Genomic DNA, 25,339 nt, shown 5'->3' on the forward strand with positions numbered 1-25,339 from the left:
TGCTTTTCTTTTATTCTCCATTGTTCTGTAAAGCACTTTGAGCTGCATTTGATGTCATGAAAGGTGCTATACAAATAAAGTTTTATTATTATTATTATTATTCACTAAAATATTCACCTTCAAAGACTGCATAAACATGTTGTAACCTTTATGTGTGGGTAAACACACTATCAAACCAAGTGGGGAGTGGCAAACAAATGTACATTCTAGTGTACTATAACCACCCAACATTTAAACATCAAACAGTACATTTAGTCTCGTGGATTTTTCACACTTGACTTACATTTAGTGCACATTTAATAGACCCTGAAATGAACATTCTTGTGCAATACCTATGCCATTTAAACAGACGCGTTAATGGTGCTCACATCTAAACGGAATTGTTTAAAGCTTATGTTCTTGATTTAAATTGATTGCTTTAAAGATGAGTAAGACAATTATCTAAAGTTAATCAACCCTCCCACCACAAGCTAAGGCCACATATATATGGTTACACGACAAAATACACGGTATTAATGAAAACCTTCTATCTGGAAGTGGAGAAATGTATCATATATTACTTTCCGACTTTGACTGTGAAGGCTGCGCTACATCTGATACTGCTGACATAGGGATTTCCATACATGTTGCAGCTGTGCAGCAGCCAGCCATCAGGTAAGCTATAGCCCAACAGGACCCCAGAGAGAAGCTACACATATTAAATGGAAAGAAAACACACATGTAAACCCCTGGTCATACTCATTACACCCCGGGGTTAAACACAGCTCTGTGTAGCTTATGGGGATAAATAGCCACAATAGGTCCGTGAAATGAAGCATGTGATGACCCCCAACCCCCCCCCCCACACACACACACACCAAAAAAACCAAGCAATTATTCCTCATTTGTATGTGAACACACACTCAATTTCACATTTGCAATATTCCAAAATCCTAGAATTGAGAGTAACTTAGGCAGCGGCGTGCAGAGACATTTTGAGGGGCAGGTGCTCAAGTGGGAAAAAAGGGAGCGTGGAACCACTGGCTGTCGCTGCCTATAGTGTGTGAGATTTATTACATGCAGACACACAACTGACTGAAAAGTGATTCTCAATCAGTGGTCCTTGAGGGGGTTCCAGGTGGTCCCCCGCTAAATTATATTGAGTTGGTAACCAAATATGCACCATTATAGATATAGATCTTTAACTCTTGAGAGCGTAAAATGAAACCAAATGGCTCGTAAGCCTTAGGGTCCATTTGGTTTCATTTTACACTCTCAAAAGTTAAATTATTGTTATAGAGAATGTAGAATAATTGATATTTTGATCATCAATAGTATATAGATGGAATCAAATGGTGGTCCGTGGCTCAAATGTTGAATAAATAAATTGACTTTGTATGAAAAGGGTTGAAAACCACTGGACTAAATAATGACTCGAGTCAGTTTTAGTGTCTTCGTCTCTCTCTGAAAGAGGTTGCACATGACCCTCTGCGGCCACACTGTGCACTCTGATGACATGAAGCTTCAGCTGACACAAATCAACACCACGGCTGAGTGCTTAGAGCGCCATTATTTTGAAAGCCGGAGTTGGCCAGAAAGTGAGAGTCAGGAAGTAAAAATCTGCTATGTCCCGTGATTGTCATTTAATCCACCCAATTTCTATCATTTCTATCTCTGGGACCCCAATGCACATTGTGAAATCAATGTTAATTTAACTCTGAGTGTACAATTGGAACCAAACGGACCCGCTGGGGTCCGTTTGGATCCATTTGTACACTCTAACGCTCTCTGAGTTACAGACCCATAAGGGTCCATTTGGTTCCTAATTAGCATTTAGCTGGGGACCCCCTGGAACTCCCTCAATGACCCCTGGGGGTCCCCGGACCCCACTTTGGGAACCACTGAAATAGTGGAGTGGTTAATAATAATAATTTGGACATGTGGTATAGGCTACACACACCGTGAGGGCAGCATGGCAATAGGCAGGACATAAAGATATGGCTTAGCTAGAGAAAAGTGTCAGTGGCTTCAGTGTGTCTGCGTTCTCTGGGCTTTGGATCTCATGCCTGGGGCACCATTATACCTATTCTTTGTCCTTCCTCTGAGGCTCAGAGGGGCCGGGCCCAGGCCGGCACACCGAGGTGATGCCGTCAAATAGAGAAAAATAATAATTGGAAGGTCAGATTCGATAATGGCCAGTGCACTCCAGCGAAAAACAAGCTCTTAATTGGGGCGAGGGCCGGTTGGTGGAGTTTCCAAGGCAAAGCGCGAAAGCGCTCATTATCTCTTCTTCCCTTGGCGGTGCCGTGGCTCCCGCCAACTCGTGGGCGGACGGGCCAGAGACATCGCGGCCCGCCACGGCCGGGCCCCCGATGTTTGAGGTGTGACAGACAGACGCTCACATAACGTCCCGTATACGTCTTTCTACTGGACACGGAATCCCACTCTAATGAGCCATTCAAAGATCATTAGAACATGGCCTTCCGACTGTCTGCGGCAATATGGAGAGGGAGAGAGAGAAGGTTGGAGAGAAGCAGACTGCACCGCGTGACTCGTCTAAGGCTCTAAGCCATGAATTATGGGCTCAGTCAAAACGATACGGTGGAATGCATAGAAGCGGTTCCGCCACTTTTAGAAGAAAGACAACGAAACGGCGTCGCTTTTAGATACTTTGAACCTGCTGTTATTCTCAGAAATGTCCGCCTATAATGAAGTATACAGTAGAGAACATAGTCCGATCAATTCATCGTGCGTCGGAGTACGCTTCTTCGCCTGGAAAGGAGCCAGCTTAGGTGGTTCGGGCATCTGGTTAGGATGCCTCTCGGGCGTCTCCCTAGGGAGGGCCTCGAGGCATGCCCCACTGGGAGGAGACCCCGGGGCAGACCAAGGCGCAGATGGAGAAAATGCATCGACTTACTGGCATTGGAACGTCTCGGGATCCTCCAGGAGGTCACTAATGTTGCTCTGGAGAGGGAAATCTGGAACCCTCTGGTGGAGCTGTTGCCCCCGCGACCCGACTACGGATAAGCGGTTGAAGATGGATGGATGGACCGCACGTCAAAGTATATCGGGCTTACATAGGGCCTTCCACAGTAAGTTCTCTCTTCCTCGCCTCTTCGAGTTCTTCAATTATGCAGCCTCCAAGCGGTGCGTGGCTGTACAATAAGGTTTAGAACACAAGGCGCTTTCTCTCTCTCTCCATCTCTATCTCTCTGATTGTAAATCCTGCTAAAGCCCCTCTATCACCTGTGCGAGCGGGGGTGCACGGGTGGAGAGTTGCATGGCGTGTCACCCTCCTGGAGGAGTCATCCAGCCTTTCATCAAACCTCCCCCTGAATCTGACCCCAGCCATCTGCAGGGAAACACACCATACTAATGAGGGATGGCTACCTCTCCCCTGGCACCACACACACACACACACGTACTTACACATACACATACACACACTGCAGAGACACGCACACACACACATACGCACAAACACACACAGGTACACAAACATAACAACATACAACACACAAATACACACACCTCCTATTGTTTGTGACTGTCCACGGCCGGTCTCAGGGGTTCATTTAACTTCCAGGTGTGCCGGATACACCGACCCGTTAATTGAACTCTGTGACAGTGTGGATTTAATTAATTAATTTATTTTACAGATAACACACTGTTATTATTATAATAAGCACACCACAGTGGCAGCGAAACAAGCGGGTGGAATAGAAATCATCTGACGGTATAATTGGAAGATTATAGCAGCAGCAGCGCCGAATAAACCAAAATCAAAAACTGGTTCACGTTGAGACTATACTGCTGCCGGCCGGCCTGCCGCACTCACTGGACTTCTCTCTCACCGCCGCCCGCCTGCACACACCACATTTTTTTTGGGGGGGGGGGGGGATCGGGGGGGCTATAGGTGAGAGACAGCTTTTCTTTTGGCTCCGAGTGCTTCTTCTTCTGCAGGGAGAAACCGGAGAGGAGAAGAGCGACCTCTCCGAGACACGGGGGTCAGACAGGGCTAATTAGTCTGCAGCACCCCCTCAAATTTATGCCCTAGGATATTAATGAAGTGATCCATAGGAAAGCAGCTGCTCAGCAGCCCCCCATCCCATGCACCCCCACCACACACACACACACACACACACACCACACACACAAATGCACACACCACTCCATAAAGGCGGATTTATATTGGGTTGCGCGCTGCCGAAAGTGCATCGATCCGATCTACGCAACGCGTGGCAGCACGGCTGTGGTGTGAGCTTGTAGATCGGCTATATTTCCAGGGAGAGCGAGCGACACCGTCGAGTGAAGTGTATAGAAATCCCTCCACGATAACGCTCCACTTTGAGAGCTCCATAATCCATATCTCTGGATCGATGGCGGCCCCTTAGCGCGGAGGGGGGGGGGGGTTGTGAGCCGGGTGTGGTTTTTGGGATGTAAATGGGTGGGAGAGCGGAGGAGGCGCAGCTGTGCATGTGTCACCGTGCCAGGAGAGGGTGACAACAACCACTCGGCTTTGTGTCCCCCCCTCACCACCACCACCACCACCACCACCGCATCGACTGAAAGATAACGTTTTCCGCGGGATTGAAGTACAATGGGGTTTTGAGCAATGGCTGCCTTGTCTCTCTATTTCTGTGTTTCCACGCTCATGTCGGAGCCTCTGTGTCATAACCCACTGAGCCCTGAGGCCAGATTCTACACAATTCTAAATTCTAAATCATGACGGTTTTCTCTTTAAAAAAACTAAAAAAACTGTGTTTCTATATCAGTGGTTCTCAAACTATTTCATGTCAAGGAAAAAAAAGGTATTAATATATAATTGGATCTACAAGCTCGTAGCGCGGCACTCGGTGCCGCGCTACAAGCTTGTAGATCTGCTATTTTTCAGCAGATAAAGTTTAAAATAATGGTTAAAAGCTCTGAGGTGACACAGATGTGTTCCTCGGGTCTAAATGGAATAAATTACTGCCGTGGTGAATCTCATTAGCGGCTCTTCATTAGCAGTCCCACTCAGCTGCTCCATGCCAGAGGCAGCATGCTCCCCTAGCTGTCACTCTGTCCAAACACCTGATGCAGGAACCATGCACTAAATCTCTCAGTTACACATGCACTGTTGCACGGACACATGCACAGTTGCACGCACACATGCACAGTTGCACGCATGCACGCGCGCACGCACACGTTTGTATATTATTGTACTTGTATTAGGATGGCAATTTTACAAGTGACTTTTCTGTGTTGTACAATGTGACAGCGGCGTGCAAACGTATATAAGGCCAAACCCCAACATCCCACCCCTAAACCAAAACTAAGCACGCACACGCACGCACAATACGTCACAAAAGGTATAAAAGACAGGCCAAAATCATCATTCTGAATAAAACAATACAAAATTAAAATGAAATAAATAAATGTATAATCACAGAGACATTATCACTGTGCTATTATATTAATTTTCCCCCATGGCGCTGCTGAAGATAAAATGTAGTTTCTCTTTGTACCCTACTAACAGTTCACATCTCCCCTTGCATCACCCGGAAACAATCCTCCATACAATATGCAGGAGTCCAAAGCCAAACTTTGGAACTTTAAATCAATGTACTACCCTCGAGAAATCCCTCGGCTTCTTTTAAATCCTGGCTTTTCCGTAAAAAAAGAATCACACAGAAGGTCTGTCTCTGTTACTATGGCAACTTATATGCCCTGAAACGAACCTGCAGGTTAATTGATGCCATCAGGCAGGTTAACTTGACCTTAGTGCGACCTCACAGTGGAGTTTGATCATAGTATAAAATGTGGCAGACTCACTTTCGCGTGAACTTTGATACCCAAGTGGCATGTTTTATTCTTGGAGCCTAGTGGATATTGGGCACTCAAAGTATTCACATTTAGAATGCAGAACTGATCACTATTAGATATTCAATCTAGCCCAGCGGTTCTCAAGCATTTTCATCTTTAAGGAAATCCTTCGTTTATCTCTAAAGCCATGTACTGTACAGCTGCATATTAATGTTTTGCGGTTTGGTGCTCATACCATTTAAAACTCCACACACTGCATAGGCCTATGTAAAATATTAATCATAATAACTGGCACATCCAATATTTCTTTTGACGGTGCATCAGACAGAAACTTAGAATATATTAAACAAAGATATGCAGTCAAGAATATAGATTATTTCTTGTGAATGACGACCAGTTTGGATTTCATTAAGAAATACATATCACATAACGACCTAAAATAACTTTCTTTTCATCCATGAAGTCAGAACGATTACCATATCTATGTGAAAGTATCTCAGTCACCAAAGACACTGAACTTTCTCGAACAATTAACAGTGGTGGAAAGTAATTAAGTACATTCATTCTCCACTACATCTCAGAGGCATATATTGTACTTTTACTCCACATTTATTTGAAACCTTTACTAGTTACTTCGTAGATTTTGATTATGACAAAACATACAGTAACCACTTCAGTGCTATATACAGTATACAGTACATTTCAGCCATTTGAAAATAGCAGATCTACAAGCTTACAATGCCTTGCAATGCGACGCATTGTGAGCATGTAGATCGGCCATTTTTAAAAGATGTTTACACATTTGAAATTTTGAAATGCTGCATATTTTTACTTATAGTACTTTAAGTACATTTTGATGCCAATACCTTTTACTCAAGTACATTTTGAATTCCGGACTTTTACTTGTAACGGAGTACAGTTCTATATTGCAGTATTGGTTTTGCATAGTACACAACATTCCACCCCTACAACACATCATCTCCTCATGCATACTATACTCTTGGGTCTGCCACGTTTTAAAGCCTCCATTTTGTTCACTGCATTACATTTATTACCGTAAAGTTCATTAGCCCATTCATGCAGAGATTTTAATATTTTCGGTGCTTAAAATCATTCATCAATATAACCCTGAATAACCTCTTCATTAGTGCAATATATATTTTGAGTTCAGTTCTGGGTTGTTGAACCAACATTTGTCAACTTATATGGACAATATTATCATATTGCAGCTATCACGTAGCCTGGTGAAACCAATCCCCCTGCTGGACAACATTTGCATTCTGCCAGAAGGGAGGGTCTGGTCTCTCTCGGGCAGAGACGATGTACTCCGAACCAATTCTGGTCGGAACGATATGCGGCCGTATGCGGCCGCTAGAGGCGGGATCAACGAGACTGATGACATATTGAAGCTGTGCCACAGTGCAAATGTAAACACAACCTAACAAGACTACTTGCTGCGAGAATGAGGTCTAGCCAACACCAACTCGGGATTCCTGGATCGCTGCCCTCCACAAATTTCAGGTTCAGTGTTGTTATCCAAGCTGTCGCGCCGCAGCACATCTACATAGGTGGTACTCTTCTTTGCCCTCCTGGCTTTGCCCTGGGTTGGCTCCCATAGAGTCAATTTACTTGCCCAGCAAGACTACAACTCGAAATTATTATGGAGATATCAGATTTTTGTCCCGCTGCTTCCAGGTTCATTGTTTCTGCCAAATGGTTTTTATCAAATCACATCCATTGCAAAGGATGAGGAAGAATGTGTAGAAAGTTAGAAACAGAAAATATTTTCACAGTATAAATGTGCATGGGTATTTACCATTTATAGCCTATATTTCTCTGCAGCTCTAAACTTTAAGTTCATCATGACTATGGAAAGGTAATGTAATTTGTGAAAATATATGAAAGCATGTAAATAGACAGATAAACCTATGGAATCTATACTGCAGTTCATCTGGTAATTCACTTCATTACTGGTGCAAAGGTAATTTGTGAAAATATGGAAAGATACACCTATGCGCATTAACTCAATCTGCCATTTTCCTCAATGCAATTTCTGGGCTACTGTTTTCTTATTGAGTATGTGGGGGAAAAGTGAATGTGATTATGAACATGAAAAATCATGCGTTATTATTGTCTCAGCATCTACAAGCTCACACAATGCGTCTCAACGTGACATGACGCCGTGAGCTTGTAGATTGGCTATTTTCGACAAACCGATTCGGTATAGAGTGTAAATGAATGGGGACTTGACACAGACCCCTGGGGAACACCAGTCAACAATGGTTGAAGTGGTTACAGATGCATTGAGGACTGAGAGATGGCCGTCTTGCCATTGCTCTGCGATGACTGGTCTACAGGGGGTAAGTGACAGTAGCCCAGTGGATATAAGGACACTGTGCTGTGCTATTTTAGGTCACTATGAGGACAGATTACAGAATAAAGCCACGTAGATGCAGGTTCCCCATGTAATGGGTTTTTCACAGTCATAATGACAAACTTCCCATTGCTATAGGGCACTATTTTTATTCCAAACCATGTCTTGTCTTGTTTTGTCTTGTCTTGTCTTGAATTCAGATTATGAACTGCTTCCCATCAGGTAGACACTACAGGGTTCCAATTTAATATAGGGAGAGATCCCTGAATAGCTTTTAGCAATCTTCAGTCCATCAGTAAAAACTCAGGACATAATGAGGGTGTAAGATAAGCGACTGATGTACTTGAATGCACTTATGCCTTCACTTGTTCGTGTTTATGTCGGCTACTGCACTTACAAGCCGTTATGCCCCAGACAAATTTCCCCAGGGACAAATGAAGACATCATGAATCATTTTTACATTATTCAGATTATTCAGATGTTTTTGTTAAAGAAAACAACCGCCACAAAACACAGCATGAAACAGCGCTGCTGTTGTGCAATGTTTTCAAGGGACCCGTCGTCAACCCGTTTGCCTACAGCAGTGACAGCACCATAAAAGGAGCCAAAGTTTGACCAAGTTCGCTCCTATAAACAACACACAGGGATTCTTTTTGATCATCCCTTGCGCGTTTCCAATCCACGGATAAACAATTGCCAGTGGCACCGACGTAATGAAACGTTTTACAGATGTCATGTGCCGCTCCGCCAGGAGCCACTTCCATTACAGCGAGGTGTCAAAAATGTGACCCCCGCTTCTCTCTTTCATCATCACAGCTCTTAATGAACAGCCAGACTCCCGGGGCCCTATTTTTTTTTCTCTCTTTCTTTCTTGATTGTCTTTTTGCCATTTCACCTCGCCTGTACGTCGTCATTTCACCTCGCCTGTACGTCGTCGGCGGACGGGCTGTTTTTTTTTGTTTTTCAGCACGAATAGTCAAAGCCCTGACGAGTGAGTTAACCCTTTCAACTGACTGGCTGGCTGGCTGGCTGGCTGACTGACTGACTGACTGACTGACAGCGACTGACTGACTGGGAGCGACTGACTGACTGACTGACTAACAGCGACTGACTGACTGGGAGCGACTGACTGACTGACAGCGACTGACTGACTGACTGGCTGCATGCGACTGCCCGGTAAACACAGTCAGTCATGGCGCCAACTCATGAGTAATTGAACCCGATTGATTATGAGGTGTCAGGGTGACAATAATGAGGCCTGAGATCCAGGCCTGACTGCCAGATAAAACACTTTGACGACAGCAGTTTCATGCCTGATTTATGCATGCGTCGCACACACACACACACACACACACACACACACACACACACACACACACACACACACACACACACACACACACACACACACACACACACACACACACACACACACACACACACACACACACACACACACGTGTGTAGAGTGTCATTATAGACAAAGTTTTGGAGCCCCAAGTATAAAAATGGAGCCCCAAGTATAAAATATGGCTTAAAAACAACTTCTCTCCTACAGTATATTGCGTGATAGCATCACTATCCGTCCACGGTGGTATCATTTTGCCAATGCCCCTCCTTATCTGCCTGCTGGCTGTCAATACAGACAACACTTTGCTCCGTGGGGGGGCATGAGGAGATATTGACATTCAGCTCAGACCTACAGCGCCGAGTGGAGTCCAAGGGTGTCGCGCTTATGAATTATGCAAGCCCTGACGCCAGGGTGCTGAGCAACACTAGTGCCATCATAATTGAAAACAATTGAAAAGACAATACCAGATGGGTCAATAATTAGACAGCAGGGGAGGGAACTTGATCCGGACACCCCCCCCCCCCCATCACCACCACATGCATGGGAAGGGACCTTTTAGCGCCGTGCCCCAGAAGCCGTGTGCTGCCTGAGACGGCATGGGGGCTGACATACTTTCACAGGGTGATCACTTATAGTAAGGGCAGAGTTTTTTATTGTTTAGTTTTTTGCAGCAAGTTGTAGCTGCTCAGAGACTTAGTGAGGGGAAAGATTTCTGTAAGTTATGATTGGCTCCTATGAGTGCATTTAATGGACTGGTATGGGGATGGCTGTGGGTAAGTCAAAACGCTTAAGCCCCCTGCTTGTTATCTGTCAGAATGCTGTCACCTTGGATTAAATCTCGGGGCATTATTCATGGGTGTGTCCTGGTCTGTGGCGATGGCGAAGGCGAGCGATCGATCCCTCTCCCCTGGCCCTCTGTGCTTTCATAAATCTATACTGAGGGCTCCCAGCTGATCCATTACACTCACTGGTCTCCTGACCAGAACATCAGCTCAAGGTGATCACCATAAAAACTGCTGGCCCCCCCAGGGCCATTTCTCACCTTGGACTGTCTTTAAAAACAACCCAGGGAACACGGCCAGCATGACAGAGCGCGCAATCTCGGGCGCTCCGGGGCCGACATGGATATATGTCATAAAAGCTTGATAAGAAAACATTCCTTTGGCTTGCCACCACGTATACGGGCATGCAGCCTCTTAAAAGCCGTTGCAATCTTAGATGTGCCATTTATATACAACTATTATTTTCTTGCCATTGAAGCGAAAGAAATTGGATTGGTTTAGCATTCATTCATTGCGTAATGGAGTTAGGTCAGATGAGAGCACGCATTTTCTTCAGCATAGGAATTATCGATGGATTGTTGTCGATTGCTGAATAACCTTCAATCTCAACAGTAAGACTTAAATTTGCACAATAATTAAGCTATGGCCTATAGGGTAATCATGTTTTTTTTGTGTTTCATAACATCCTCCATGTTGCCTTCTGATCTGTAGGTTACTGCTGCAGACATAAATGATGCAAGACGGAAATCAATGTGTAGAAAACTGCTTCAAGACATAGCCGGGCTGCCGGGCAAAGCTCTATACACGTGGTTGTAAAGTGATGTGTGAACAATAACAAGCTCAGGAAAATAGAAGAGGAATGAATTACAGGTTATAAATACAAACTGCCTCTAACCATTAAAAACACACAAACAAATGAAATAAATAAAAACCTACAGTACAAGAGAGTGCACTCACTTATCAGGAATTTATTGATTGAAACAGCACTTTAAACGTTACGGACAAGTCTGAGAAACACTCCCAGTGCCATTATGTTATCGAAAAAGAAGTTTTATTTGCCTTTTTATAGAGTCTCATTTCCGCATTTCTCAAAAGTGTTGGCCCTGAGAGCTCACAGAGGCTCCTGTGTATTTGGCCTGCTTCCCCATTAAGGTTTTTATAGGCAGCCATATGTACTTTCATGGGAGGGTTAATGGTTTCTAAGGACCCCAGCGCAAGTCTAAATCCACAGCATTAAATCCAAGAATGGCAAGCCGGGTTACACTGGTTACACTTTCAGAGTGAAATGGCATATACTTTGTTAGCTAATTACCAACCTCGCCACCAGCCCAGAAGGGAAGAGGCAAACATGGAGGGATGTGAGGTGGAAAAATAAACCTGTCAACATTTACAGTCTTGAAAGCCTAATGAGCAGAAGTATAACCATAGCAATTTAGTGAAAGTAGCATCAAGGACTAGGGCAACTATTTAGGCAGTCTGTATCCGTGCATAATTGACTGTGAAAACGGAGAAAGAGGAGTCTGTTACTGCTTGTTCTTAATTTGATTTTATCCTCAGTCTGGGATGAGAGGTAAACAAAGCCATCAGAGGGATAAAAAAAAAAGAAATGTCCCCTTTTCTTTGGGAGACAACACCACTGTCAAAACAAGGAGACATGTTGTTGTTACCCATAAACTCTGCACTACTTTTCCCTCCGGGGAAACGAGAGAAATGTTCTCTACACTGGCCCTAGTCACCCTATCAGGATGACTGCAACTCAACTTTAAGTCATACGTAGAATGCTGTCGTCCTAGCGAGAAACTCCCCTCCTTAAAGAAATAAATAAAAAATGAGACCATGTCATTTCCTTTCAAACAGAACCCATGTACGGTATACCCCCAAGGGAAAAAGTAATTGCTGTAAAGAAGAACTGGAGGATGCCTGGTGGCTCAGCCAGTTAGTGCACAGGCTCCACACACAGGCCTGTGAGCGTGTCGAGCAACCAGGTTCAAAACCCACACCCATCCCGTCTCGCCTGTCTCTTCTTGGTTTATATGGCCGCTCGGCAGTGACCCGTCTGAAATAAAGCATAAAATGCCAAAAATAAGTGTTGGATATGTCTGTTCCTGTGTCCAAGTACGGAAACGTCCAAGAACGGAAATAGTGCACGCACGCACGCACATCAAGCTTGTTTTGATCAAAAACCCAGCCTGGAAGAAGAATCCGACATATTAGGATTCTGAAAAAAAATCCATTCCCATAGACAGCATAAGGCAGCAGACTTTTCACTTTTCACGTAATCAAAAACATGTGAAAAGACGATCTCAGTGATTAAAGCCATAGGAGCAAAAGACAGTAGACAGTGGGTGAGTTATGTACATGCTTTTTTTCTATTATTTTTCTTCTTCTTTCTTTTCATTAAGTCTGGACCAAACAGATAGGCGGCAATGTGGTATTCAACAAAGAGAGATAACCAAAAGTCTGTTCTGTTGTTAATGGGTGGGGAAATGTGGACACATTTTCCTACCTCATGGACTGGCAAATCTTGTTTTCCCCGTTATTTCTTGCTTGAAAGTACAACAAAATATAAAAATATACAAATTAACTAGAGCGCACAGAGACCTCCGCCAAGAAGGCAGCTTGTCCATAAAGTTCTCCAGAGCCATACACACACTGCCAAGTTCACTTTTGGGAAAAGTCCAAACAAAAAAAAATATCTTTGTGGTTTAAAATACAAATCATTCTATCGACATTGTATTTATTAATAATTTAGTATGTGAAAAATGTAGACCAATAATTAGCAATCAAACTGTAAATGGCTGTGAATCAGGGGGATTGACTGGCATGTCGGTGGCCCCAATCCACAGTAGTAGGCAGAAGTAGGACAGTAATACATTAACACCAGCATCAGAATCAAAATCTTATGAATGAATCTTCACCTGCTGCTGATGACCTGGTTTAGGTAAAGGTGTGAGTCTGAGTTTATCGTCCAATTTAGCCAAAAAGTCTGCATGCTTCCTTTCCAACCTTGCCATTATGTGGCTGTTATGTTTGGCCCGTACCACTGATGGTTCATGTAACTAGTTTGTACATTGCTCCTCTCTTGAGGGAGTGAACAACGTGCTGAGTGCTGGGATCATCATAGCTGTGCACTAACACCCCCCCCAGCCCCAATGTTCCAATTTGGCTTTGACTTGGGGTGAGATAATACAGTCCTAAAAGCCCCTTTGGCACATGTTTGTACCGCAATGGTGGTGATGATGCCGTGCGTGTGTGTGTGTGTGTGTGTGTGTGTGTGTGTTTCCTGCATGTCACCATTGGGGTGATGATGAGCCCCTTAATGACAGCCTTCATTAAGCCGGGGTTGTTGGTTGGGGTGGACAGATGGGAGCTAGCCGTGCGCTATAGCAGAAATGGAGAGGTTGCATTAGAGCAGCTGCCACACATTCCATTTCAAACCCTTCCACCCCCCCCCCCCCCCCCCCCACACCTGCATGCTCCAGATGCATCACTACTGTCATTCAGGAATACTCTGGGAGAGGAGGGGACCCAGCATCTCAGCCTAATGACCCCAGCCCCCAGCCCCTTGTGAGCTTGTAGATCTGATATTTTCAGAGCCCAACTAAACATGAAATGACTTCTCTTTTCGTTCTCTTCTCCACTAGTCCCTAGTTTGTTTTTGTTGACAAAAACGTCAATATATAGTTTTAGTCACCGTAGTTTAGTTCATATTTAGTTTCTATTCAGTTTTCCTCAGTAACAAAAGGTAGCCAACGAAATATATATATATATTATATTTAGTCGACAAAATCAACACTGCCCTACACCAACCCACTTTTCATTGAAACCCATCTCTGAATGAGACCACTGCCAGCCACTCTTTCTGAAAGTGTTTACCCGGTGCCCCCCCCCCCCCCCCCCCACCCCCTCCTCCTACTCCGACACGGTGATGAATGACTGCTGGCCGTCCCGCTGACAGCTAGGCAGCTGATGCCACATAATTACAGTATTGCCGTTTAGGCGAAATTACCAAATTACACCGGTCCTCAGGAGGCCGGGGAAGACTGACAGGGCCGGCCAACAAAAGAAACACAAACAGACAAACCCCCCAAAGACAGAGGGACGCCGCGAAGGGACACTGCGGGGCCGCTATACCCGGCTGGTCACCGGAGCAGAGCGGTTCAATTAGGCGACTCCATGCCCTGAGACACCAGTAGTCATTACAGCCAATGAGAAGCCAGCCAGGCTGATGATTAGTCTCCAGCAGCCAGTCGGGCGCCACTCTCATAAATAATGCGGAAAAACATCTGGCCTTCCGTTCGTCTCAAGCCTTCCTTTTTTAATTATCAATATATATCCAATCATTAATTCATCAGTTGGATTTCATGAGATGCTTAATCCTTGGACGGTTCTGCGTTTCATCCAAAGACCATGAAGCAAGGCCCTGACCGTTACGTTTCATGAATCAAACGATTAAGACTATCCTCACACGCTTGTTTATTCAACATTGGTTTGTTTGTTTCCTTGATTCGCTCCCCCATCCCCCAATCCCCTCAGTGATGATGATCCAATAATCTTGTTCTAATCCTCTGTCAACTGTCGAGAAGTACAACATTATAATATTATGTTAATAACTTAATACTAATACAACTAGCATTACTACTGCTACTACTACTGCTGCTACTACTAAGTATTGGGAGAAGCACAACAATGTATTACAAAGACAGACTACAGTAAGTACAATGGAATTATTAATAATTCATCAACTAAGTAACTCCGACAGTGTACAAATGGAACCAAATGGACACATACGGGGCCATTTGGTTCCATTTGTACACATCCATACTGTAGATGTGCAAAGGTCCCAGACAAAACAAAGAGAGAGAAATGGCTCTGTGGCAGTCATCTTGAGGGAAACCCAGCAGCTAGTGTGTCTGCTGCTGCTGCATGTGTGGATGAAGTGACGAGGTGACATTTATGATGTGTGCGCCAACAGTGAGCAGCAGTGTGCCGCCGCTGTGGGCTCCATGTTGACTTTAGCACCGTGTGAACGTTCTGGAGGCTGCGCGGGCCACCAGCAGAGAGAGCGGCCGCACTCCTTTATCCGAAAACAAAGGATTTCTTTCACTTTAGCGTTCACACTAGACTCTAGTGTGAAGTAAACCTTGAGTAAACCTTTGTGGAGATCTTCTCAGTTCTCATTGTATGCTAGTTACTGCCATTCAGGATGGAAAATAAAATCCATTTGGATTTGGGGAGAAGTAGTTTCATAAGGGGCTGGTATGAAGTACTTGATATAAAGAGAACATGTTCAGTTCACTAGTCTACACTCTACTCTACACCTGCCTTCATTTCATCTGATTGTCTGTCTGGCAGGCACTTAACAAGCGATCGTTAACTGTGTCTGTTAGAGGGGCAGAGAAGAGTGGCTTTGCTCAACTTGATTTATACTTATATTCTCCACTCTGATGAAGAGTACATGTTATACATGTTCGATATATCATGCAGCCTTACTTATTAGCCTATATTTTGGCAACAAACAACAAACAACAAAGCAGCTTTCTGTTTACGCACACTGTGGGCCAGAAGTATAGGCCTACCTGATAAACAACAAGTTGTACGCAAATTAACATTAAACGAGGAGCTGTCCGTCCGCCGGCCGTCTGCAAGTGTCAGCTGCGCTGCATGTGACGGGGTGAAGACTGCTTTGATAAACTTGTCTGGTGGAATGATAATGTTCCAGGGGGTAATTCAATCAGAATGAGCCCGTGTGTCACTTACTAATAGTAGGTACTTTGCCGTGATTTATCTGTGTTTGCCGAGTGGAGCGAGACAAACAGACGGCCTGGTCCCTCAGATTAAATAGGGCATGGGAAAGATTCCTCACGCTATTAGGGAGAAGAATTCATCACAGGCTAATGATTAGCAATATTAGCACAGGTGCAGTTACTGTAAACACCGGAGACTCAATTTGATACAGACGAGGAGGAGGGAGGGGAGCTGGCCTCATCTTGACATCACGGTAATCAGACAAAACCGACAAAGACAACTCTTTCTTCCACATTTCTCCCACATGTAAAGCAAATTATGCGTCTTCCTCTAACAGCCAGTCGGCAAAGCGAGTCTGTTAACCGCCGGGGGGGGGGGGGGGGGGGGGGGGCGGGGGGGTGCGCATTTGTTGCTCTTCAGAAGCTTGAGTGCACACATTTACAGAAGTGCTGAGGAGGAGTGCCAGGTCATTGCTGAGGCTGAGGGTATACCGCTGAGCGCGCTCCAAACAGTTAGCACCCAGTTTTAGATTAGGGAGTAATCAAAGGTCTGCCAGCTGTATCGATGCTTGCAGCGATAACGTTGTGTCTCCAGACTATCAGAGTGGGACGGGTGCAGGCAATACTGCGAAAGGCTGAAATCCATAAAGCTATACAAACTGATAAGCCGGAGTGAAAACTAGCTCCATGTGAATTACAATGAGCAACCACTCGTTCTGGCATAAGGCGACAAAGCACCAAAGCAAACGCTTAAATCCGCTGCTTAAAAGATATCAGAGAGAATTGGTGGAAATTGGAAATACTGTAGTCTAGTTTGTTTTACAAAATGGCCACGTGCATGCATCCATAAGAAAATAACACATCATTTCTACTATATGATATGACTTGTGTTCTGTGCCAACAATATCAAATCTACAAGCTGACAACATGTCACAATTAAATGTGTAGTGAGCTAACTGAGCTTATAGATCGGCTACTCTGGGTATGGTGTGTCACACAAGTACTACGTAGGTCCAAATCAAGCCACAGACTGGCTGAAAAGTTCGTAAAGAGGACATTCTCATGACAGCAACATGAAAATGTGGCCCTCGTTTGTTGAATCCAAATGGAATTAATTATTTAAAGCATATTGTATATACTTGGAGCTAAAGGAACGGGGCGGGGGGGGGGGGGGTGAGCAAAGCAAAACAATAAACAGCAGCAGTAGTTTGGACTGTCAGTCTGAGGCAGCCCAAGGGAGGGAAACAGAACCGGGCTAAAAGATTTCAGATGAAATTGGAGAGTGAAAACAGTCTATCTAAGCGTTCCTGTGGGACATTAACTTTCTCAGAGAGACCTCTGGTTTGAACTCCAAATACCTTACGGGTCTGCAGCTACGGATGAAATGTGTAAATGCAGATTAACACCAAAGTCCTCTCTAGCCAGCTTGTGAACTCTATGGGCTGACTGACTGTTTGATTGTTCAAGCACTGGAGTTGATTGAACAATCAAACTGTGGGCCCAATTAACACTCAGTCCCCATTGAATGATGACACCTTGTCAAATGGGATGAGCTGCTTTATCTCATACAACACTGGATACTTTGGATAGCAAGTGAAAATGCCAAAACAGAATTTGTTTGAGGACATATTTTATATGTACTCTATCTATCTAGGCCTACCTATCTACCTACCTACCTACCTACCCACCCATCCACCCACCCATCCATGTATGCACGTAAGATATGCTTGTTTGTTTTTGAGTTTCAAACATTAATAGACACATTCCCAAAAATGCAGTAATTACTTAATAACTCTACACAGTAATATTTAATTTCATGAATGGAAAATACCCGCAAATTAGAATTGTAGGAGATAAAGTATGGTTCGCCAACATGTACACCAGGCAGTATAGTCAAGCAAATGCATACCATAATAATATAATAAGATTTGAGCCTCTGGACGATGATGAAAAAATCAACGGCCTCTTTCCATTGCTTGTGTGTATGGTGTATATGTCTGCGATAACAGCAACCATTCTGAAGTAATCACATTGTGCACATATGTTTGCGCGAAATGGCATTGCATTGTGTTGCATTGTGTGATGGGGTCACTACATCAAATTTGACTACACACAACACTACGACTCGAGTGTCACATAAATAAATTACAGGCTACAGACATATAGTCCCAATGTGGTTATACATTTCCTCTGCTAGTATTTGCTCAAATTGTATACCCTCTTCTCTCCTTTCCATATCCAAGTGTGGTGAATCACATTGCACTCTAATTCAGTGTATAAAGTATATCACATTCTAGTCGATGCCCACTTTCTTAAACACTCAAGCCCCCGTTTCAAAAACAGCAACAAATGGCTCACTTTTAACGCAGATGTGCTATTTCTGAAACTCTCTGCCTTTACTTTTCTTAAACGGATTGAAAGTGGTTAAGTCACGACAGTGAACTCCTCAAAATACATATAAAAGGGTCAACCTGAACTCTTGTGCGCTACTCAACAACGGTGAGGCACCGTATACTCAAGCAGTAAATTATAAACATGTGGCTTGGTTTGTGATTTTCAGCTGATAATTAATCTCATAACAGATGAGCGTCTTGTCTAACATGAGGGCAAAATAGACAATTTCCCTGTCAGATTGATATAACAGACAGTTTTAGAGTCTTTCCGCTATGGTAGGTGGATAATTACTGCCATTGATTAATAATCCTTGGCCAGCCTATATAATAATCAGTCCCACATGTGCTTGTCCCTCTTAAAGGAGAGGCTCATTTGCCACTGGGATTCACAGCCTAGACTGCTTAGTGGGATGTAATGAAGAGCAATTTTCTTGTCTTGAGAAAGGGGGGGAAAAGAAACTCAAATGCAGGGGTTTAGACTTGTCATTTTCCATTGCCTCAGCATATCAAATCTCCAAACAAGGACAACTCTATGTTTTCATGTCAACTTCCCCCAATAGGGAGCTGTCGTCCCTATGGGCTTTGAGCATTTGTCCAGAACACGAGGAAGCATTTTATGTCTTTACCAGCAGTTTTACTTCTCCCCTCAAATTGTACTTTCATGAAAGAAAAATGACACAGTTGAGTATTGCACGCCTTTGACAAGCAAAACACAATTTACTACGGTGACATTATCCCCTAATAAGACTAAAGACTCAAGGACATTGCAAGATAAAGAGAAATGGGCAGCCTCGTAATATGATGGATGGTTTATTGCCATTGCCTTGTTAGCAAAGGCCTAAGGCAGCAGCACGACTGGTTGTACTGTATGCTTAAAACCCTAAAAAGGGGGAAAGTGGTTCCCATTTTGCTCTGTTTCAGCCGAGGAGCCTTACCTTACAAGTTTCCAATTATATGTGGCACAAGAGGCAAGCACGGTACCGCCGAGTGTCCCCATAGAAGAAGAGGAGAGCGATGTTTATAACAAATCAGGAGAAAAATGCTCTGACAAAATGGGAAAGAGAAAGACCACCGTGGAAAGACTGGACTTTGCCAAGATGTAAACGGAACATGGCCCATCTGCCCGTGTCTACTCAGTGTTGGAAGAGTCTGTGGGCATATTATGTACAATATACAGTACATACATCTGTGCATTACATGCACACATAATATGTTATACTATATAAACATGTTATACTGATAGATTATATTGAAAACCTCTATAATAGAGATTATACTGAAAACCTCTTTACTCCATTGGACCCTCAAACTGTCTGCTCAAACTCCACCACCTCTCATGGAAGTCACACACACACACACACACACACACACACACACACACACACACACACACACACACACACACACACACACACACACACACACACACACACACACACACACACACACACACACACACACACACACACACACACACACACACACACACACACACACACACACACCTCTGTGATACATCTCTGTATTTGGAAAAAACAAAATGACTAAATAATGCCCTCAACCCACATGCACAATCTTATCTCACATTATGTCTGCCACTTCAACCTCCTAGACAGTTTTATTACAGAGTCATCACATTTACCTCATAACAGCCCGCCGAAATTGTAAATATGGATGCTTTTTACTTTGCCCTCACACCATTAGCTGCACTTTCCTTTCATTTAGTGCATGGGGGGGGGGACACACATAAGTGTTCCTGTAAATCCTGAATTTTGTTTAATAACGTATAGTTCTGTATTTATATTATGTAGGTATACAATACCTATACCTACATGACAGTTGCTTGTTTACCGGTTTGAATGTCTTAATTTCCCTGGGGTTATTCGTACCGTTGACTTTCTTTTGTTTTTCCATGGCTCAATAATATCAATAACAATATCTTACTTGCATGGTACATTTATTTACTATGGGGAAATATGTAACTGGTCGTTTTCCAGAGGCAACTGTATTCATTTGTGCACACATTTGATTCATGAATCAAAAAGTGAAAGATTAAATTGTGCTTCTTAACAATTTGAAACGCATGTCATAATAGGCAAACATTCTATTAGAATAGCCTATCTACAAGCTCACAACACGTTTCTTGTAGATCTGACATGTCAGATGTCTAGACTTCTTGAAAATACATGCAGTAACGTAATGCAGATGTTTAACAATAACTCAAGAGTTAAATATCTATTAGGGTCTATTTGGCTACCAACTCGCCATCATTTAGCTGGGGACCACCTCGAACCCCCTCAAGGACCTCAACAAGTGGTCCCCAGACCACTGGTTGAAAACCACTGCTCTACACCAAATATCTCAGGCTAAACATTTTAGAAAATATTAGTTGTGCCTATACTAAGCTGTGCCATATATAAAGTTACATGAAATGCAATCACACGCTAGAATGTCTTTCGCCTTGTTTACTTACTTACTAAGTGTGTGCAATCACACGCTAGAATGTCTTTCGCCTTGTTTACTTACTTACTAAGTGAAGTGTGTGTGTATGTGTGTGTGTGTGTGTGTGTGTGTGTGTGTGTGTGTGTGTGTGTGTGTGTGTGTGTGTGTGTGTGTGTCGGGGGGCGGGGGGGTGGATGGTGTGTAGGCGATTATTTGTGATTTCACAAAGTGAACCACTGTTATGTACGTCACGTCAGGTGGAGCATAACGAATCACTCACAGAGGGGAAATTAATGGGATGAAGTTTGGGGAAGGAGTGAGATCTCTTGTCAGAGCTGAGCGCTCAAAAGCGGTCAAAACGGTTGTCAATTTTCCAATTCCATGAGCAGTCGACGGCAACAATAGCGATGGTGACAGTGACAGAAGCTGAGAGGAAACGAAGGGTTGTGCGGGAAATACAGCAGTCGTGTCGCACTGGATAAAGAAATTACAAGACCGTGTTACACCTTTCTATCACAAGTTATCAACAATTTTGACACCCCCACCCCCCTTTCTTGCTAATGGATATAGGCTATAGCTGTAGCCTGTGGCAGGGAGATTGCTCCCATGCTATGATGTGAGTTTGGAGGTTATTAAATTGTCACGGCGCTACAGCAGACACTTGAACTGGCCGTCTGGTAGAATGACTCATTGTTTATCTGCTTGGCTTTGTTTGACATCCTTACGAAAGACCGTATTAACACAGGCCAATTCCATCTCCTCTTTAAAGTATTTCCTCTCGGTTATCTCATGGAAATCTTTCAGGTTTACTAGTACTACTGGGACGTCTCTTGACAGGACTGTCAAGAGATGGCCATTGTTTTCCATTGTGTGATTCTTTGGCCCCCTCGGGCGTTGCTCAAAAAGCTATTTGAAACCACCCTAAAGAGTGACATTACCACTGTGCAATACCAATAATTTACCACACAGCTGTTCACACCCCTTTGACTGCCGAAATTCTCACAAGGATGAAGATGTAACACTCTCTCACACGCACGCACGCACGCACACACACACACACACACACACACACACACACACACACACACACACACACACACACACACACACACACACACACACACACACACACACACACACACACACACACACACACACAACACAGTCTAAATATTTTTCCCCAAATCAGAACATCCCGGAATAAAAACAAAATGTTTGCCGTGTTGCACGAATGCACGGCAATGTGAGTTACGTGGTCTGCTAACAGAATATCAGGGATGAAATATCAATCAAATTACCACCTAATAGTTCCCTTAATGTCTTTGTTCGTGTGCAGATGGCAAGCTCGGCTAGCCGTACGACAGGCACCCCTCATATTAATTATCCTCCAAATAACAAGACCTGATTTATCATAGAATGGTGCTGCTCAGGAATACTGTAATCATCTGTGATTAAAGTGTGTTCAGTCGGAGAGAATGGACAATAAAAGCATGCCAGTTGAGTTCCCTTGCAGCCCCTCGCCATTCAATATCTCCACGGTATGTGTGTGTGTCTGTGTGCATGTGCACGTGTGTGTTGTTGGCACATGTGACAGTGTGTGTGTGGGTGAGACGTTTGCACTCTGACACATTTAGAAAAATCCGTGCCAAGGCATGCATGCTCTAGCCATCTGGAATTTGGTGTAAAACCTAGCATGCATGAAGTTATTTATTTTGTCTTCACATTATGCCTGTTCAGCACATTATAGCTTATTTAGAAGCCTGAGGTAAAGAAAATAAAAGTGGCACATTTGTCCAGCTGGAGTGTTAATGTAAAAAAACATAAAATACGATTTCATATTTTGTCATACAATTACAATGGTGTCGACGACACGGCAAACATCGGGCATTCTACAAGCTCACGGCGCACTGTGATGCCACGTGTCATGAGCTTAATTAAGCAATATTACACGAGAGGGTGTGGTTTAACGTGATTATTGCCACGACAGTGTTGCGGTCAGGAACAAGGCGTAGTCGAGTTCCGCAAGCATCACTGAAGTGGCCCTTAAAACTAAGAAAATCGCTTTTTTTAATGACAGATGTAGTCACTACGACCACAAATGTCCCAAGAAACTAGCTAGCCTAGCCACCAACTTTGATGCGCTCTGGGAAAACAGAGCAGCTGAATTCTTTGTTTTGATTAGGTGTGGAGTGCTGCTCATTTGATCCACGGCTAGAAGGCTGTTTCAACCAATCAGATTGCTTCCTCGAAACGACCTGTGGTATAATTGTAGATCTTAGCTTGTAGATTCAGAGCATTTTTGGAAATGTCTGCATAAAATTACATGCCAAAAATAGGGACGCCAAATTGTAAAATGTAACACTCCAGATTTTGCTGTGCAAGTGATGTGATACTTACATCATAATTATTATTATTATTATGTATTATTAATAATACCAATACTAATAATGACTTGTACTCACATTTCGCAGGCAGGTCATAGCCGCAGGTGATCTTGGCTCGGCCGGTGTCGCAGCCATTTAGTGAGTGGCACTCGTCATACAGACAGGACCCCGCTGCTTTGTGTATGCAGCCGTCAACTAAAACACAAACACAGGAACAGTACGGTACAGTGAGTTATACAGTATACTTGTATACTTGGGGAAACATACAAGAATACACACAGCACGTCCAACCAGAACCACCGTGGTTGACATGTGCTTTGTCCATGAACCATGAAAGCATCTGTGTCATTTAAAGGTATATTCAGTGATTTCACTAAAAAAACCTTAGGTTTCGTTTTTGGCTGTGGGACCCAGCCTTTCGTCCAATCAGGATAGAGAGTCAAAAACGAAACCTAAGGTTTTTTGACCGCCAGGGGTTAACTGGGGACAAGGAGGAACTCCTTATATGCCAGCACACTCTATAGTAGGGAGGATTATCACAACAAAACAAAAAAATAAGTGATATTTGAAATAAGTGAAATCACTGAATATACCTTTAAAAAAAATTATACGGTATTTGTTTTTAAGGTTTTCTGACCTCAAGTGCACCCAAAAAACCTGAACGTTGAACATTCAGTAGATTGTCTCTCCTCCCTGCCCCTCCCTGCCCCTCCCTCCTCTATGCTTCAGCCCCCTGGGGGCGTTTTTCCATTGCAGCTGAAGAAGCTTTAGAACACAGAGAGAACACCTGACATTGCATACTGGAGTGGATGTTAAAACCTTTTAATACACTTTTGAAGGACCATGACAAATACTTTAAACGTTGTTAAAAATAATGTCATGGTTTTAATGAGTTAAAGCTGCAATCTGGAACTTATAATGAATAAAGTTTTATTTGAACAAATATGTAGGGTATGTTAATTCAGTATAACTAACTACTAAATCTGCAGTGCAGGTTGGAAGTGGTCTCCCTACTATTCATGCAATAATGAGAAAATGAGTAAATTTACATTTCTCATGATTGAATCCCAACTTGGCCTAGTGGGAATTCTCTTGGTCTCTGATGTGGAAAAACTGGGGTTTGAATCAGGAATAAGTTATAAAAGTTACGTTTTATATAGAATTACTTGCTTAAAAGACCACGCAGCAAATGTATTTGATCTGTATTTTCATAAATTGATCCTCGCTATAATGCTCATTATATGATGCCACATTGCTGTCAACTCCCTCTCTGTCCTAGAAGATGGCTGTGGGCAGTTTGGAAACCTGACTACCAGTGACATCATCAATAGGCAGGTTTTGGAAATTCGAAGCCAAATATTTTATGAATGCAAGAACAATGGCTTCTATTTCAGGATTCCAACTTTCCAGGAAGAGAAAGGATATAGATCCTTCCTCCTAGTAGCTTGGAAACCCCATCGATGATATCATTGCTATAGGCAGGTTTCTGAACTCTACGGCCCTCCAATGAGACACAGATAGGTAGACTCATATTGTGGCATCTCATAATGAGAATTACACAGATAGGTAGACGGATATTGTGGCATCTCATAATGACAATTAGTGAGGGAAAATTGTATGAAGATAATGTTGAAATTGGGTGAAGTGCTACTTTAAGTAAAAAATAGGGTCGGTCTAATTAATGTGGTCGCCAGTATATGCCCTAAAAACAATGATTTGTTCTTTATGTCGTGGCTTGCTGTCGCTACGTACAAAGGGCACTCTGCTGGTGCCCTTTGCGCTGGTAAATATCGACCTAAAGCTGCGAGAGAAATTAGCTGTTAGGATCTAATAACACACACAGACCCATACCACCCCCCCCCCCCCCACACACACACACACACACAAAATACGAGTGTAATCTCACTGTGCAGTACACTTGACACCACCACCTCTCTGTCCCGTCCTGCGGTGCGGAAGAGTTGAGGGTCATTTACACGCCGTTTGATGACCAACTCCTCTTGCCGAGCCAACATGTACGACGGAGCACAAAATATAGGATTCATATCTACTGTATGGTGTACTGTACGCCATCTGCTATGC

The 25,339-nt window shown here is 43.6% G+C and overlaps 1 protein-coding gene across 3 annotated transcripts in view; it reads right to left on the reverse strand.

Moving 5' to 3' along the window:
- macrod2 (mono-ADP ribosylhydrolase 2) overlaps positions 1-25,339 on the reverse strand; it is a 689,196-nt gene that overhangs the window by 407,393 nt on the left and 256,464 nt on the right. For all 3 annotated transcript variants that reach the window (XM_083775641.1, XM_083775642.1, XM_083775640.1), the window contains exon 5: positions 23,336-23,452. In XM_083775641.1, the coding sequence (XP_083631767.1) occupies positions 23,336-23,452 (117 nt within the window). The remainder of the gene's footprint in view (positions 1-23,335; positions 23,453-25,339) is intronic.

This window comes from Protomyctophum parallelum (genome assembly GCF_964188405.1).
Source record: "Protomyctophum parallelum genome assembly, chromosome: 10".
In the NCBI taxonomy this organism is placed as follows: domain Eukaryota; kingdom Metazoa; phylum Chordata; class Actinopteri; order Myctophiformes; family Myctophidae; genus Protomyctophum; species Protomyctophum parallelum.